The sequence below is a fragment of the Malurus melanocephalus genome, unplaced genomic scaffold (genome assembly GCF_030028575.1).
Source record: "Malurus melanocephalus ecotype Western Australia unplaced genomic scaffold, MMel_1.1 scaffold_425, whole genome shotgun sequence".
Lineage (NCBI taxonomy): Eukaryota > Metazoa > Chordata > Aves > Passeriformes > Maluridae > Malurus > Malurus melanocephalus.
In genome coordinates, this window is record NW_026623657.1 from 594,457 (window position 1) to 611,926 (window position 17,470).

A 17,470-nucleotide genomic window follows, 5' to 3' on the forward strand; every position below is an offset into this window, starting at 1 on the left:
GTAATGATGAGCCTTGATGGTTACATAAGGTTTTATTACTGCGGCACATAACTGATAATATAAAAAGGTGAAGCGCCAGGCCAGATGCCTCAGGTATTATGCATATAGAGTCTGTTCTCTTTACTCCAGACTTTGATATATAACTGGGAGACCAGATGTCAAACCTCCTACTTTTTAACAGCAGAAAGGATCTTTATTCCCTCATGAGAAACGCTCTATCTCCCCCCATGAGGAATCCCCACATAGCAGGGGGCAGCGATTTTCTRTTCTAATCATTGAAAAAGAGCAAASACAGATGTTCAAAACCACAAAACCAAAGCAGCAGGTGCAGCCAGGAGTGCACAGCCCTACCTTGAAGAGCAGGCAGTCCCCTTGGTGCTCGGCGTAGATGGAGCTGAGGCGGTACTGGTTCTCKGTGGTGATGTCGATCTGGTACCCGGTCAATGTGTAGCACACCTTGCGGAATTCCTGGATCTTGGTCTGGAAAACTTCCTTCAGACGCTGGTTTTTCAGCTCTGCGCTTTCCACTTGCTTCTTCAGCTCTGTGGAAGGGGAAGGAAAAAGGGTGTTTGCTTATATGTCAACGGTACAGAGCACTTGTGATGCTCTTACAGCGCTGGCCAAACTGGGTGAATTGAAAAGGTTAATTAAAAAGTGAATTAAGTGGGCAGMGTAAAGACACAAGCAAGCTGGATGCCTCTCCTCCCGGCCCCAGCAGACCAAAGGATAGTAAACTGGGGAGTAAGAAAAACACACATGTCTTGGTGGGATGGATTTCTCTTTGCTCAGTCAGACTTTTAACAACACACCACAAAAATTCAGAGCTACAGCATCCACTTCCCCACATGCACACGTCCTGTTTTCCACACGGGACCCCCAGAGAAGGGTGTTCCTCTTCACAAAGCAATAAAGTGGAAAAATGGTCCGAAAAACCTCCGTATGGCTGCATCAGGAGGAAGCTGCCGACAAGGGAAACCTCCTCCAGTGGAGGAGATCTGAGCTAAGTGCCTTCATCTYGAGTTGACACACTGCTTAGGAATCCCTCAAGGTTTGGGAAGGGGCTTTTACTGTGATAAAAAGCCTGGAGAGCACCACTGCCTCTTTGCATTTGCTGCTTTAACTGGACTAGTCCCTATCAGAGAGTCCTGGGAGACTGCCTGCCACTCACCCTGTGTTTTACTGCTACAAARGGAGCTGCCAGAACTGTGAATCCTTCAAGAGGATACACAACAATTACCATGAATCTTTCACCCAAGGTGCCTTCTGAGTAATTAAACCTCGATTTATCATCCCATTAATTACAGAGATTGGCTTTACTTTAATATACACCAGAGATGTCTCCCAAGTCAGCCTGTTTTATCAACACTGCAGTCCAGGGTTAGGAAAAATCCTGATTCTTTCTAACAGCAAACAAATAGACTCCCTCAGTGGAACAGCTCTTTGTCATTCTGAGGTTTAAGGCTTTGTGCTGCCATCAGAGACATAATTGCAGCATTTGTAGCCCATATGTCTTTAGTTTAGCTAGTTCAGGTCCTGCAGCAGGACAGCAGCAACTTCAGGGCAAGGTGACTGCTGGAATATGAGGAATGATTTTGGCTGGGTTTRTGGAGCCCATACTGAAACATTATCACTTCCCAAGTGAGCTGGAAATTTTTTTTGCTTGAGTATTTGCTGGAAAGGGTTTTCATTGGCCTCCCAGGCACGGTGCAGGGAGGATGTAGGATGGAAACAGCAAGGGCTTGCCAGTGATTCACCTCTGAGCAGCTGCAGCACACCAGGAGAATGGCAGCCACCTCTGATCCCCTTTAGCTGGGCACTCTGGGTGGGACAAAAGGATAATTCAATGTGTTAAGCTAAAGTGCCTTAAATGCCACTGAGGATGCCTCTGCTCWGAAGTATTTTGGCCTTAATCCAACTCAGTTCAATCCCCAGGCAAGGACAGGAACTCTTTAATGGTTAAAGAGAACTCTGTGTCCCTTTATTTCTGAGTGAGAGCATCCACACAGTGGGGGTTAAGGCTGGCCAGATCCTAACTTAACTCATCCAGCTCCACCTCCCTGAGCAGCTTTGGGTGGTGATGCACAAATAAACCATTCCTTTACCCTGGGCCTCCCCTCATCTTGCTTTATGAAGGGGAGTAAGCCAGGAATGGGGAGCACCAGCTGGTGCATTAAAACCACATAAAACAGGGAACCCCCAACTCCAGGGGGATGTAAAGTAAGCCTTATACACTTTCTCTTCTCATGAGCTCAAAAAGGCTCTGTCTTTGCTGAACCCCAACTTTCCCCCTCACAGCAACTCATCAGTGTGTGATTAACTCAACCCTTMTCTGGATTGTTACACCCCTTTCTCCATCATCTAGGCTGGGACTGATCTTTAATTAATCAAGGAATCAGTCTCAGAAATTGAGAGGTTAACAGGCAGCTCTTACCTGGATATTCTCAGTTTTCATTCAGCCATGCAACTGTTAAGCACAAAATCCTATATATGAAAGTAAAAATTCAGTGACCACACTGCAGTGGTAAATAACATTTCGTCACTGTCAGAGACAGCACTGCCTTTAATATATTGCCCATGTCCAACAGCAATATTTTTTTTTCCTAATAAATGCAGCCTAGCCTTGGAAAAGTAAATCTGCCTCTCCCTACCGCATCTCAGAGGTTGCCTWTCCCAACTTTTATAACCTTGGAGGTGGATGGCACCCTAATTCATTAACTCCTCCAACAGCTTTCGTTATTCATGAAGAGTTAGTGCCTTTGCCACTGTTTTGTTTCTCAGACTATGTCATGCCAGTGGCCACCATGAGCATCCTCACCCTCCTGGGCTGCAACCTCATCCTAAAAACAACCCTCTGACCCTGCAACTGCTTCTCTCCACTGCCCTCAGGGTGAAAAAGGAAAAATTGTGACACAGAACAGGGGACAGGAGATGCAGAGGCCATGGATGGGGAAAGCCACACCACAAACATCCTTCATCCCAAAAAAGGGATGACAAAGCACCTCCAGGTTAATTAACAGAATAAAAACTGAGAAAATAAGCATGAGGTTTGGCATGCCATGCCTTGGTTGGGGATTACAACCAGCCTGAAAAAAAATAAAATAAAGGAGAACAGAGAGAACAGGAAAATACATAGAAATACTGTCCCATCTCCTTTGTATTCAGGTSGAGAGTATGTACAAAAAGTTGCCTGTCCTGAAGATTTTGATGTGGAAAAAAAAAATCCTCACTGAAAAAAAATCATTAATCTGTTGGAAAATTAATATTGCCAAATGATTAATTCCTCCTAATGATGCTACTTCTTGAAACACCTTGTATTTTCACACGCTTACATCGACTTTAATGAATAATTCAAACTATTTTGGATAAATAAATAAAATATGAGTTGGGCTTTTTTTGGTCTCATATTGAAAATGTCAATGCTTTTTATTCCATTGCTTTGACACTCCTTACATCTGAAAGTGTTCAGAGCAGCCTGGAAATACCACAGCTCTGGCTCTTGCTCCGAGTTCAGCCGGGTCAGTCAGTAACAATAGCAGCCTCTACACCAAAGAAAACCAAATTCACGCTTAACCTTTTCCCCTAGGGGAAAAAGGAGGAAACAATGTGGCTCTGAGCATGCCAAAAGCGGCATGAAATCAAACGTATCACYAGTCTTTTCCAGGAAAATACCGATTTGTTCTGCCCATCCTCAAAGATGCCACGAGCCATGTAGCTGCATTAATTCAGCTGCGATCCCAGYTAATATACATCTCTCTGTCACAAAGGCCTGCAGCCCTTTCCAATTCCCCTTTAAAGGTTATTCCCCCTCAATGCCACGTTTGGGGGTCACTCACTCCAACACACACGAGGATAAAGCATTTGCACATCAATTCCTGTCCCTGCTAGGAGCCCAAAGGCAGATCCCACCCAGCAGTGCCATGGAAGATGCTGCATTTTCACCAACTCTTCTTTACTTGAACAAGAGATTACTTAAATTTTGTTCCCAGCTTACAGAAGGGGTGCCACACAGGGAAGGGATGCCTTAATGGGAAGAGGAAACTTTATTTCCTCAGTTCCAAGCAAAAAGGGCACAATTCCCTTTGTTCTCCCCCATCTACACAAGCTGTTACCATACAATAGCACCCCTGAATCACCCCCCAAAATTATACTGAATTACACCATCCACTGCACTTCTGTCCTTCCCTTTTGGTTCTCTGCCCCTGGGACCCCTCCAGTCATTCCCCTGCTCAAACCCTGAGCTGAAATTTTTCTTTGCCAGCCCTCGGTTTACGAGGAGCAGCGTCTGCAAAGAGTTCTGCGATATTCTGTGAAGGGCACAACATAAAAATAAATTGTATCGTGTTAAATAAAGGCTAATAGGAGAAGAGCTGAACATTTTCTGATGCAGGCAAAGTTTACGAGCGTTGCTTTTGAGAAATAAAATTCGCTTTGGTAGATTTTATAGGTGTTTTTTATGCCCTGGGGGAGCAGGACCATGCAGCCCCACACCACCCCTACCTGACCTTACAGTCTGGCAGCCTCACACTGTGCTCTGCACAACTTGAAATTTGTGACATTACAGCCATGAATTATAACTTTTCTTGAAGGTAAAAAAACAGTTTTATATTCAACAGACTGTGCTGGCTGTTCAGTTTGAAACCTAAGTGGTATTTATTTGATCAGTCAACATTGGTTTATTTTTAAACYGTGTATGTACCATATGGTTCAATGCATCTCCCAGCCCTCTCCTCCAGCCACCAGCTCGCCCTTCCAGCAGCTCTGGGGAGATTTTTCAAAGGCAGCAGAGCACAAGTAAAGGTCTCCACCACCATGATGAGATGCAGCTCTTGTGCTGCTCGAGAACTCACCATTATAAAAAAAAATTCCCAGATGTTTCTCCTGAAGGCCCCATTTCAGACAGCCCACGTACCTTTACAAAGGTATCATTTCTTRGAAAGAAGTCCACAATTAATTATCCTCAGAAAAGCTGCAGAAGGYAGCAGGGGACACTGGAAAAGTGAGGTGAGAGCAGCAGGACACTGAGGATGAGAGGAAACTAAGAAAGCATGAACTCTCCTGAATACCTACAAACACACAGAACATTGGTCAGGACCAAGCAAAGAGGGATTTTCTTTCCTTCTTTTGATAATGCTGAGATGATGGCAAAGTTGCAAAACTCACAGGCACACCTGAAGCTGGCCATGAACCACCAGGGAGCAAAGGCTCCCCAGGAAACACCAGTGAGGCACTGCTTGGAGATTTCCCCATCCTTCTCCCTGCTGGCAGAGCTGTTTTGGAGGGGGAAGGCACAAAACAAGCAGGTTTTTGGAAGCTCAGCACAGCTCCTCAGCCACCCTGCAGCTGTTCACAGTGATGTGTAAAGAGACCCCGAGTGCCTCTAAAATCTGTGGCTGAAATGAAGTGAASAGCAATGCAGAGCTTGGTGGGGATGGCAACACACACCCCAAACACGGGATAAATTAACCTCAGGAGAACTATTTATTGCCCAGGATGGACTCCATCAATTAGCACGATATGGCACAAACAGTTTGGAAATTAGGACTGCCAYGCTGGTCATAAATTGTGACCCAAGCAGGAAGACATCTCCCTCCACCTCCCAAAGGATGATTAAAGTCCTGCAGCCACAWTTCCCTTCCATATGGCAATTACAGCCCGAGAGCACTTCTCTGAACAAAGTGATGTCAGCCAGAGCTGGAGCAAGTCATTAACTTCAGATGCAAAAAATAGCCTCACCTTAAAAACACAAATAWACTGTGTCACTTCAGTTTACAGCAAAGTACTTAACTTCTGCTTCTAGAACTACCTGGCAAATATCAGGCATAAATCTTCCAGCCTGTATGTTTTCCAGGGAATCTATTTTGGAGTTTAAAAAAAAAAAAGAAAAAAAAAAATCAGTGGGACTTTTCATGGGTTGTAGCTCAGGGAAGTCAGGTAGCAAAAAATGAGGGCATAACTTGTATCACTCGTCAGATGGAAGAGAATCACTTCCCCACTAAGTTGTTTCCAAGAAAAAGAGTGGTTTGAAGCCACTCAAGTGTTTAATGAAGGAATTAATCCTAAGAACTATATAATTAACATCTCTAATATGCATTGTTAATTACACAGGGTGGTCTGCAGGAGCATTTAAGAGATGAGTTTATCCCATATCACCTCCCCTACACTCTGCCCATTATTTTGTTTCCATTTCCATCACTACTTTTGGTACTACCCCAAAACACTTGGATGCATTTAAACCTCTCAAACAGCACCCATCTGCTGTTAAACCAAACGCAGAAAAACTGCTCCAGAAATAGCTGTTTGCTCCCCCTCACAGTGAAGACTTTTTGCAGGAGTTTTAGTCATTCCCAGCACAGGGTGGACAGTATTCAATCATGCACAGTTTATTAGCTGATGATGCTCAACCAAGCTGTGAACGGGAGCTTTCCACCCCTGGCAAGAGATGATTTCCATCTTCCCAGGAGCAAAGCCATTCTGCTCTTACTCGAGGAACTTTCTACACTCGAGTTCTGATGCTGAGACTCATGGAACTGCTACTTTGACTCGATCACAGTGTTCAAGATGATGTTACTCACAGTTTCTCGTCTCCCTGTGATCCCCGTACTGAGAAGTCTGTGCTCACAACACAAAGATTTTGCAGCTTTGCAGGCAAACAGATCTAAAGACAAAACTAATTAATGCCTCAAGAGATTCCTCCCATTTCTAAAGTCACTATCAAACAGCTCTGTGGTGTAAGACAGATGCTGAGATGGGACAGGTTCCCTTTATTTCTGATTTGGGATGCACAGACCAAACTCTAAACCCTGCAGACTCCTCGACTGTTGGGCAGTTTGGCTGTCAACAAGCCCTTGTGCCCTTATAATGACATCTTCACAGTCATTATAACCCCACTGCCACCCCCAGAACTGCTTTTTTTGTGACACAGCCCTGTGCTCTGTCCCTGAGGTGGGGTAGCTCAGAAAGATCAGCCCATGGCCCCACAGAATATACAATGCCACAGCAACAGAGAAAGGAACAGCTCTGCTTCACGCCACCTTATTTGTGCTTTTAATAGCAGGAGATTGTGGAGTTTGTTTTAGAGCTTTTATTCCAAAGGAAATTCAGCTCTAAAAAGYCTCCACTCGCTCCTTCTGTTCAATCCTTTTTTCCCCCTCTGTTTATCCCCTTAATAGTGTTTTSAAGTGTTGGCTCTGCAAACGTATTGCTCTTGGCCTGAAAGCTCTCTGGATGCCAACAAGTCAAACCTTTCCCAAACCCTTCTCCCTGCTCTTTGTGCTCCTGCAGCCGCACCCAAAGGCATTTACTCTGCCCAAAAATCGCTCATCATTTCCTCTGAGCACTCTTTTGAGTGCCCCAGACCTCCTCCCACGGGACAGCAGGTTCTGCCCTATTTTTATTGGCATATTTTTCATGTTCTACTTCATTTCCTGGTGTCCACTTTATGAAAACAATCCTTTAAAGACGCTCGTGCCGGAGCRGAACGAACGCCGGTTCAGCGCGGAGCATCAGCAGAGCAAGGGGAGGGAAAAAAAAAAGGGCTTCAAAGAACAAAACTGCAGCATTGTGGCACAGATGTAAAGAYAAGCAAACTTATTTCCCTGGAGCATGAAAGATGTTTGGAAACAGAGCCATCTCCTGGATAACCAGGCTTTCAATCACGTTATTCCAGCCTCTGGAGCTTTCATTTCCATTGCAGGAGTCTGAAATGTTATTATGGAGAAGGGAGGGTTATTTCCCTTAACTTTGTGCTGGAAAAGGTTTGATGTCTCCAAGCAATGTCCAAAAACCAAGCCAAGACTGGAGGACACCAAAATCATCTCTGGGCAGAGAGACAGGAAAGGTAACATCTGTCTCAGGCCCAAACGCCAAATTCTCCTCTCCTGATCCTGAATTATTCATCACGTGCTAACTTCCAAGCCAGTTCCGTTTTCAATTTTTAAATATTTAATAATTGGGGTATTAAATATTCATGCAATTTTATTAGAAATTTTGGAAGATGGGCACTAAGGCTCTAATTGTAAAGTTCATCATTGGGACTGACTGCCTATTCAGAGAGACCTTCTAGCTACCTAGAAAGAGAGAATAAAGAATAAAAAAGGTAAACCAAGCATTTATGGACCTTTTTGACTCTAAATCATGAGAGGACAGAGATACCCACACCATTTGTTTTCATAAAACTATCTCTTTATGAAAAAGCTGAGAAACCTACATGGGGAACATTTTACTCTGAAGAGCCTTTAAGAGTTTAATTTCAGTGCCACAGGGGAAAATGTCCACCTCAGACAGATGCGGTGGATCTGGCTGGTAAAAGGACACTTGAGCAGCCCCTGACTGCAAGGAAAATATGAATAAGTCTTAGCTGTGCTTCAGGCCAGATCCAGGGAAAGCTCAGCTCAAGGAAAGAACACAGTTTCCTCCCTTTTTTTGATGCCTGCTCAGAGGGGACACCAGGATGCATGGTCTCCCCTGAGCTGATCTAATAACTCAGATTCATTAATTCATTAACCTTGATTCCTGCAGACCATGTTTTCCTCTTTTCCAGCAGATGACATCCCTTTAACCCTGATTCCTGCAGACAGAGAGCCCACGTTCCTGTCCCTCTGTATTACCAGCACACGTTCCCCACCGCGACGGAAATTGTACGTTTTACACAAAGGATGACACAAAAGCCCTGGAATTATATGCAAATAAATGGATTCCTCACTTCTTACCATTACAAGTCTGACTTTCCAACAACTGCATGGGGTAATTTCTGCACCAGCTTTCAAACAAAGGGCATCTCCGTGTTATTAACATCTCAGTGTGGCGGGCAGTTTGTCACCTTTCACAAGAATTATCTGAAAAGACACCAGCAATTACTCCCAAGGAGATTGCTGGGTGGTTGTGTCCCAGCAGAGCAGCTGGAAGCCCAAGAGACATAATATTCACTGGGAAAACTATTTTCTCAAGTCAAGAGAACATGGAATAGATTAAAAAATGAAGTGAAATTGTAAACAAACACAAATTAGAGATGAAGTCGTGCTTGCTCCCTTCAGTTTTGTTCATCTCTGTAACAATATCAGGAGCACATCTTCAAAAAAAACCTAAAAGCTCCTGATTATGAGATAACAGGACATTAAATCTGGAGATTTATCCTGGGGAGGAACTTGGTGTGTTACAATTAAAGACCCTGAGGAAGGATGACTCCAGCAGCAGAAATCCAGCTGATTTCCAGGTCTTGTATATTTGACTTTTCCAAGAATTTTAAACATGAGGACTGGCCCAACACAAGACAGACAAGTGTTCTCTTCCTGGGATTGTTGTGTAACTCCTGGTTCTACCTTTTAACACAGCCCAAGACCCAGCATTTGCTTGGCTGCTGCTCATGAATGAAAGGGGGCAAAGAGCAGAAATCCTGTGGAATTCCAAGGAAATTGGAATTACTCATGACTCTTGACAGAAGTGAGTAGGTGGAGTCCCTGCCTGTGCAACAAAGACCAAGAGATTCAGTCACACAAATTTCTTCAGGGAAATTGGAGAAGGTGATGTTCTACTGGGCATCCTTTGAAGACAGGTTGTTCCTAGTTATCCACTTTATTCCATAAAGTGATGCTCCAGCAGCTGTTAATTCCACATTCTGACTGGAAATCACACCAAAGAAAACAGGTTCCTAACCTTGGGATCTCAAATTTATATTAAAAAAAAAACAAAAAAAAAACCAAACAAATAAAAACCAAACCTACAACAAAAAAGCAACAGTCTGACCTTGGRGATAAAAGTAGAAATCTCTTACCCACTGAAATACTTTTGCTAATGCTGAACCAGCTCGTTACCTTCAGCTCTGTGAAAAATGCTTCTTGTTATTTTGACAGAAATTCTTCTAAACACCAACACCCATGACGAGAAATCTCCTCTTTGGAGCCAAAAAGCACAAGAAAATCTGAGCAGTTTGCACTGGTGGGAAAGAAGRACACACCACTGCTGCACTTCTGGGCGCAAATTGTCAACAACTCTAAGCTCAGACTTCTCAYAGAACCTACAAACATATTAAAAAAATCATGAGCTCTGCTTGTTCCAAGCCTGAGCAACATCCACAGAGCCCATAATGGTTCAAAATGGAGCACTTTAGTGTGCTCATCTCCTCACTGATGTTTTTAAAAGTTTCTTTGCATCATCTGGTAGATATTGTTTGGAGTCTGACAACATGTTGCTGCCACATAGGACATTGCACAGGATGTAAAACAATACAGGTGAGGACAGAATAGCTCTATGAGGAGATAAGGACATGCAGTGACTTTGCAAAGTTAGCTTACAGGGTAATTAATAATAAGTAATAAAAGAAGTGAAGGATAAAGGTTTTCAGAGAGATAATGCAGAACAGATTTCAAGATGAGTCAAGCACTCTGCTATTTCAAAAAAATAATAAAATAACTAAACAATGGGATTTGGAAGAATAAGAACAGAGATGGAAAAATGCAGAAGGCTGYATGGACCTACCTGCTGAAGACACCTATGGTTTCAACAAAGCCAGTTTGAATCTAGCCAAACCATCAAGGAGGATAAAATTAATCCCACTTTTAATTCTTGTGGGTTCAGGGAGTGTGATGGAAACATAAACAGTGGTGGTGAGTGATTTCACATCTGCATGTTTGAGTGACCTCAAGCAAGGAGAGCAGGACCATCTGGAAAAAACTCAAATCACACAAGAATTCTTGTGGATGGATCTAATAKGACAGAAACYCTCTCTTTTTTYCTAWGAAAGATRTGTTTTATTGGCCTATARGCCTTTTTTTGTGACAGCAGAAAARAACGCACCCAAATGAAAGATTCTGCAGAAGGCTCAGCATCTTTCTTCAAAGTAAGGCTACTGAGAGAGTCAAGCAAAGAGAACTCATAGATTGAGATTAAACCAGAGCTTTTGGCATAATTTTGACTGCAAATAATAATAAAATGCTCTGACAGCAGGGCTTTGGGTGGAGAAAAAKGGGTGAGGGAAGTAGAAACATATTCTTAATTAAAATCTCATTTAGCAAWTTTTTTTAATGCACTTAAAAATTCCACCGAGGTCACCATTCTGGAGAGATGACAAACTCCTGGGATAAAGGCTGGAAAATCCTGGTAGTCGTGTCACATTTAGCAAGTCAAAGATATGTTTGTATAAGGCTGTAGAGGGCTAAATCCATTTTACATGCCCTAWGTATTATTAATTTCTGACAGTGGGCTTAGAAAAACCTAATTCGCTGGAATACGAGCTCCCTTTGAGCGGAGGGAAGCCTTTTCAAAACTCATCTTTTATTGACTGAGTCATTTTTGAGTCAATCTGTCTGCTTTCGGCAAGACAAGAGTTTTAAATCTTCTCTCTTTTTTTTCCTCCTTTTTGAGTCGTGGCAAGTCTATTAAAACCTGCTAATGTATGCAGCAAGGCCTCTGATTTGAAATGTAATGAATTCTTCAGATAGTGGCAGATTAGGGGGAGAAGATGATAGAAACAGCCAAAAAAAGAACTCTCCAGAAAAAGAGGAGGAGAAGGGTGAGTGGGAACGAGAAAGATTAACCCTTTTTATCCAGAAGAAGAAAATCTTTAAGCTCCATTAATAGAATCAGTTAAAAAAAAAAAAAAAAAAAAAAAAAAAAAAAAAAAAAAGCAGAACTGGAAGAGGCAGAGCATCTTCAGGCTTGCCCGGGGCTGAATGAGACAGAGAATAAATGAATCTTTCCTCCTAGAGTCTCTTGTAAGATTAGGTAATTCCCTAAGTGAAAAATGAATAACTTGGAGAAAATTAGCTCCATCCATATAAATAAGCCTTCATATTCCAAACTCGTCACCCAGAGCTTCCCAGGCGAGTGCCCTGAACCATTTCTGCTGTTGTGTAACAGATGGTTTCCTCCTCCCCCCTGCCTTGGGTTGGGTCCAACCACAGTATCTTTCAGGTGATCTTGTTTTAGCACAAAAACGAGCATTTTGGGTGTAAATCATCAGTCCTGTTAGTGAAGGGAGGCTTGGCAGTTTTATTGTCTTTGGCATCTTTGAWGTGCTGGACAAACCTTATGGAGTTACACAAATGAGGGATTAGCACTGTCTCCATTTTACAGAGAGAGGAGCTGGGGAAAAGAAAGTCAAGGATAGTACTTAATTCGACAGCATGGATCTGGTGACAGCCCTGAGAACACAGAATCTGCTGAATCACAGCACAGACCTGGGATATCTTCCTGTTCAACAGGAAAATTCACAGCTCAGCCTTGAATCTGATGGCTTTGAAAAAATAAAATTAGCTCCATAATAAAGTTCTAATGAAACAAAACCTTAGAGAGAGCGGTCTGACGGAGCACAGGTGACCCAGTGGATTAAAATGAAAATTAAGCTCAGCAGAACCGACGCAGGTGAGTAAATGTGGGAGATTGAAAAACTGGTTCTGTCAGMCTAATGTCCCTTTGCTAATGACAGGCACTGAAATGTTTTAACAACTGAGAAATCCCAAAGAACAGAGGCAAAATCCTTCAATTTAACATGCAGCAGAGGTACGTAAGTCCATGCATGTCTTGGAGGAGAGAATGTCTTTCCCCACAAATGTGAGGCATTCAATCCTCTATCACACAACTCAAACTACAAAAGGCAAGAAGTTTTAAGTGCAAAGTTAGCTCAAAAGCTGCTGGAGGCAGAGAGGCTCTGGAAACCAAGCATGAGCTGGAAAAAAACAGCAGCAGGAAACCTTTGCAGTGGGATACAGGACACAGGTAAAAATGTTAYCCTGGAGGCCAGCAAGCCATGGGAGTCAGCCTGGTTTTTCAACTTGCTTCCAGGTGCTGTCTGCATTTACTGCCTGAAACACATTTTCCTCCACCCTGGAGAACAACAATGGTTATACGCCTGTGCCCACATCTCCTAAACTCCATCAGTCCCTTGATGTGATTCTCCCCAGCTGGGAACTGCCTTTTCCTACCTGTGTGTTTGCTCCCAAGCCTGACGTGAGCTCTGCAGAATTCACAGGCGAGAATTTTTACATTTCCAGGTATTAGTGCTTTTGGGAAGAAGAGGTTGTGCTGGCTTTCATGTACGTAGACACAATGCCGACCTTTAGCTGGGTCCCAGCCCTGTGATTCAATAGCTGGAGTTCGTTCCYTGAATCAGAAATGAGCTAAAGGTTATYGTGGGGAGCACGCTGAGCTCTGCATTCACCATTYTTCAGAGATGATAACAAACTCAGASCTRGGATGTTACAGAAGAGGTAGAACATTTTCCTGGCAGAGCATTTTTATTTGRGGCYGAGGGCAYRGCCCAGGACTGTGTAAATGTCCTGTACAAATGCCAYTTGTACCCATGTTCTGCCTCCTCTGCTTTCCTATTCAAAAGACACTTCTCACTCTGTACCACAGGGACGATTCCTGTGTGGCACTCAGCGGTTCCTGTGCTTCACACCAGCCATGGATGTGTGTTAGAGGTGGATGAAGCAATCCCCAGGCAGTTTTCCTCTTGCTGTGAAGTTGACAGAGCACTTTGGGAATCCCAAAAGGCCAGCACACTCATTGCAGCTGTGGCAGCAGGCTCGAAGAGCAGCCTGCTCCAGAATATCACTATTTTTCCTTTCCAACTGCATCCTGAATTCCCCCTGCACAGCCTCTACATCCCTTCTTCCTGCCCTATTTGTTTGGAAGATCCTCTCGCTTCCTGACATTGCTTGAACTCTTCCATCTCTCTGACTCCTGAAAACTCTGCACCAAACCCCAGCTTAGTGCAGGAATAGCCTGTTTGGAATAAGTTCAGTCAAAAAGCTGAGATCTCCCCTGCTTAGTCACCGAAGAGATTATTTTGGTATAGAATAAAAGCACAGCACTGAGGTAACCTTGACTCTTGGTTTCCAATGATCCACCCCATGCCAGGGAGCAAGAGCACAGAGAATCCTGAYCTCTTGCACTCCCACAAGAAGGATTCACTTCAGGTTTAGGTTCAGAGAACATTTTACTCACTCTGCTGCTGCTCTGGACTCTTCCCACTGAGGTCAGTGACACCAARTGCCACGGAGACCACGAACAGCACTGCCCAAACAGGACAGGGAGGCTTAGGAAAAGTCTGTGTTGAGGAACAGCAAGGGAAGGTAAAAAATGGTACACACAAAAGGTCTGTGTGCGTGGGATGTGCAAGCAAAGAGAAACAGATTTACCCAACAGCGGCTAAATCAGTGAATTAGCTCTGTGCTCGAAGAAAAAGTTATYCTTAAAGGCTGTGCTATTCAGTAGCTCACTTTACATCTCAGAAAAGTCTGCAAAAATCCTCCTGCATTATCTCTAGCCTTATAGATTTCTTCTTTTCATCTGAGGCTCAGAGTGGGGATTACCCATTAAGGTGCAGTGGCCAAATCACWTTCAATCTATTCTCTGTTAAAAGAAGAAAAAGCTTTGGTCTCTCCTGTCCTCTTCCATCTCATTCACTTCCCATGTCCACATCCAMAGCATTTACCTCCAACTTTCAATAGGTGAATTCAATAGGTGAAGAGGTTCTGAATACCAACAGGACACAAAGGATGACACTAAACAACAATTCTCACTTCTCAATCCTACAGRCTGCATCCTTCTTCACCAGCACCACAGAACAGGGGCTCATTTAAAAACCTTCACGTATTTCCCAACCCAACCAGCTCCAGCAGATGAGTTCAGCAAGGGAGATGTGACCCAGAGAAAAAGCCCTGAGCTGTGCCAGCTCTGCCCCTGCAGCCCCACTGGGGCCAGAACAAAATACAGTTAAACAAAGGAGTTAATAAGTACAGCTGGAAAGAGGTAATAAAAGCAAAAGACAACTCGAAAAATACCTTTGCGAGCAGGTGAAGCGTGTAACTACASGCAACTAAAATGCTTTTACCACGTTGAGTTTTTATAGAAATGTGTTTGCTTTTCCTCAACCACAGAAGTCAGAGACTGTAAACATCTGCTTGTTCATGCTGTCTCTCTCCCACAATGTTTTGATTTAGGTATTTCCCTGTAATGTCTGCAACTTAAACACATCAGAATTGTGCCAAGGCTTCAGTAACAAACAGCAAAAGGGATTGAAGGCATTAGAAAAGTGAAAAGCCAATAAACCCAAAGCCATTTAAACAAACTGTCAAGAGCCCTGGCATCACTCTGAAGCATTCCAAAGCAGAATTTCCCGAGCTGAAATTACCTTGGATGCATCTTTCCASTAAAACTGGAATTACCTCCCTTTCAGCATGAGATCTATTGAAGTGCTTGACCCTRTGGACATTATAATCTTCTTGGCAGCATTATCAACAGTTTCCTCAGAAGCTGGTGAGCTGGAAGCCCAGCATGACTGTTTGTCATGGTTTAACCCCAGCCAGAAATAAGGACCACACAGCCACTTGTTCACTCCCTCTCACCATCCACAGGACTCTCAGTGAGGTTTATTATCTGCTGCTCTGTTCATTTTGTTTGCTTGTATTTTGGATTTCAAAACAAAAAAAAAAAAGTCAGTTATGGCTTACTAGGAATTATAAAGAACTTGTGTAATTGGGCTTCTGATTTAGTTATCAATCCAAAAAGACATTCTGTACTAAAAAGTACAAGATAAAGCCATAAAGCAAGGTTTGCATTACTTGCAGCTGCTCATATTCAAACAAAAAAACTACCAAAAAACAACAAACAAACAAACAAAAAAAAACCTAGAGAAAACCTAAAGAGATTTTCATTAATGCTTTAGATGAGTTAGGAAAAAAAGTCACTTAATCATAACATTGTAAACAAGGAAGTTCTACAGCAGTATTTAAAAATATCCAAAATTGTTTCAGGAGCCCCATTGATTTGAATTAGGCAGCTGCATAATCACAGGGGCTGCAATTTTAATGAACATTTCAACAGGAAATGTAGAGCTGATTATATATATCAAAACAGGAAAGCTCCAAATGCTGCAGCAACTCTTTTTTTTTTKTTGTTGTTGTTTTGTTTGTTACCTSAGAGTGCAGATCCAAACCAGCTCCAGAACTAACACAGAACTCACCTGACAGCCCCTCTYTCCTTGGCTCCATTTCTGGCTGCAGCTCTGATCATCCTGCCTTGATACATGTCATTAGGCACAGCATTTTGAAAAATAATTAGTGATTCAATCAGATTTTACACTGGATCAAGTGGCTGGAAACTTCAATGCCGTGCTGCAGTTTTTCCCTCACCATACTTTAGGGCATGTTATATATACTTAATTAGATAATGTTTATACAGTGCTTTGAAGAAATAGGGAACTCTGAAAAGGCTGGGTCTCATTTTCAGAAAGGAAAAGAGCAGTGTTGAGACAGCACAGGCACAGAGGGAGAACAAAGCTCTCAAAAGCTGAACACCACCTTGTTTTCAGAAAGGTTTCAGGACATTTGGGGAAAAAAAAATATGTCAGCGGCTTCCAACATCCAGGCACTTGGAAAGAAATAAAAGTTGTGAAATGGGGGATGCTGCAGAGGCAGAGCAATGACAGTGCTGCTGATGGCACAGCAAGAACAGTGGCAGCAGAGTCACAGGGGCAGCAGCTCCTCTCCAGAAGGAAAATTTTGTTTATTCCCAAGCCCAAGGCTTTATTATCACCCTCTTACTGCAATTTGCAACATAAGGACTCAGACAGAGCTGTAGGCCTTGGTAAAACAAAATGCATTCCACTCCTGTGAACTCTCATTCATAAGAGTGGGAACTAATGGAATAAAAGTATCTGGTTTTCTATTATTTGGTGGCAAGGGAAGCAGAGCTTTTTTGTTAAAGTTAGGGTGCTTTTTTTGGCTGCATCCTAAAATACTAGGAATTACAAAGAACTTATGTAATTGGGCTTCTGATTTAATTATCAATCCAAAAAGACATTCTGTACTAAGAAGCGCAAGATAAAGCCATAAAATAAGATTTGCATTACTTGCAGCTGCTCAGATAAAAACCAAAAACCGACCCAACAAAACCAACAAACAAACAAAAAATACACTGCAAAACACAAAAATGTGCTCTACATAGGAGTCTTCCTAGGAGGAACAGGGAGCAGCTCATGGTTTTTTCCTGACTGGGCACTCAGAGCAAACACCTGAGAGAGGCAGAGCAGAGGAAAGGAAAGGGCCAGGTTCTGCTCTGGATCAGGATGAAGCACTGCATGAATCCTCCATCCAAACCTCTATTTAAAGAATTTGGAAAGCAACAAAGCAAGCTGTGGCTAAATCCACTCAGAACCAAGGAGAGGAGATGCTGCATCCAGACATTTGGCTCCCTACAGGGCAAGAGGCACAGAAAGTGCTCCAAAGAGTTTCCAGTGAGCAMTGAAAGCAAACAGTGTATGCAGGGAGCTTTAAAAATGATTGCAAAGAGAGCCCTGAGCTTCTGCTCTGCGCAGTTTTTGGGTTTTTTATTTGCCTGTAACTAAATTACATGATTTCTTTGCAAGTCTAATTAAGCAGTTAATTGATGCTGGTGCCCTTTAGCATCTGGCATTTAAGATTAAGTAAATAATGGAGAAAAGTGCATGCAGCACCCAGCAATAATTAAACAC

The 17,470-nt window shown here is 43.0% G+C and overlaps 1 protein-coding gene across 4 annotated transcripts in view; it reads right to left on the reverse strand.

Annotated features, from left to right (window-relative positions):
* Positions 1–17,470, reverse strand: part of LOC130581620 (mitotic spindle assembly checkpoint protein MAD1-like) — a 115,941-nt gene that overhangs the window by 84,680 nt on the left and 13,791 nt on the right. For all 4 annotated transcript variants that reach the window (XM_057379854.1, XM_057379855.1, XM_057379853.1 and 1 more), the window contains one exon: positions 352–542. In XM_057379854.1, the coding sequence (XP_057235837.1) occupies positions 352–542 (191 nt within the window). The remainder of the gene's footprint in view (positions 1–351; positions 543–17,470) is intronic.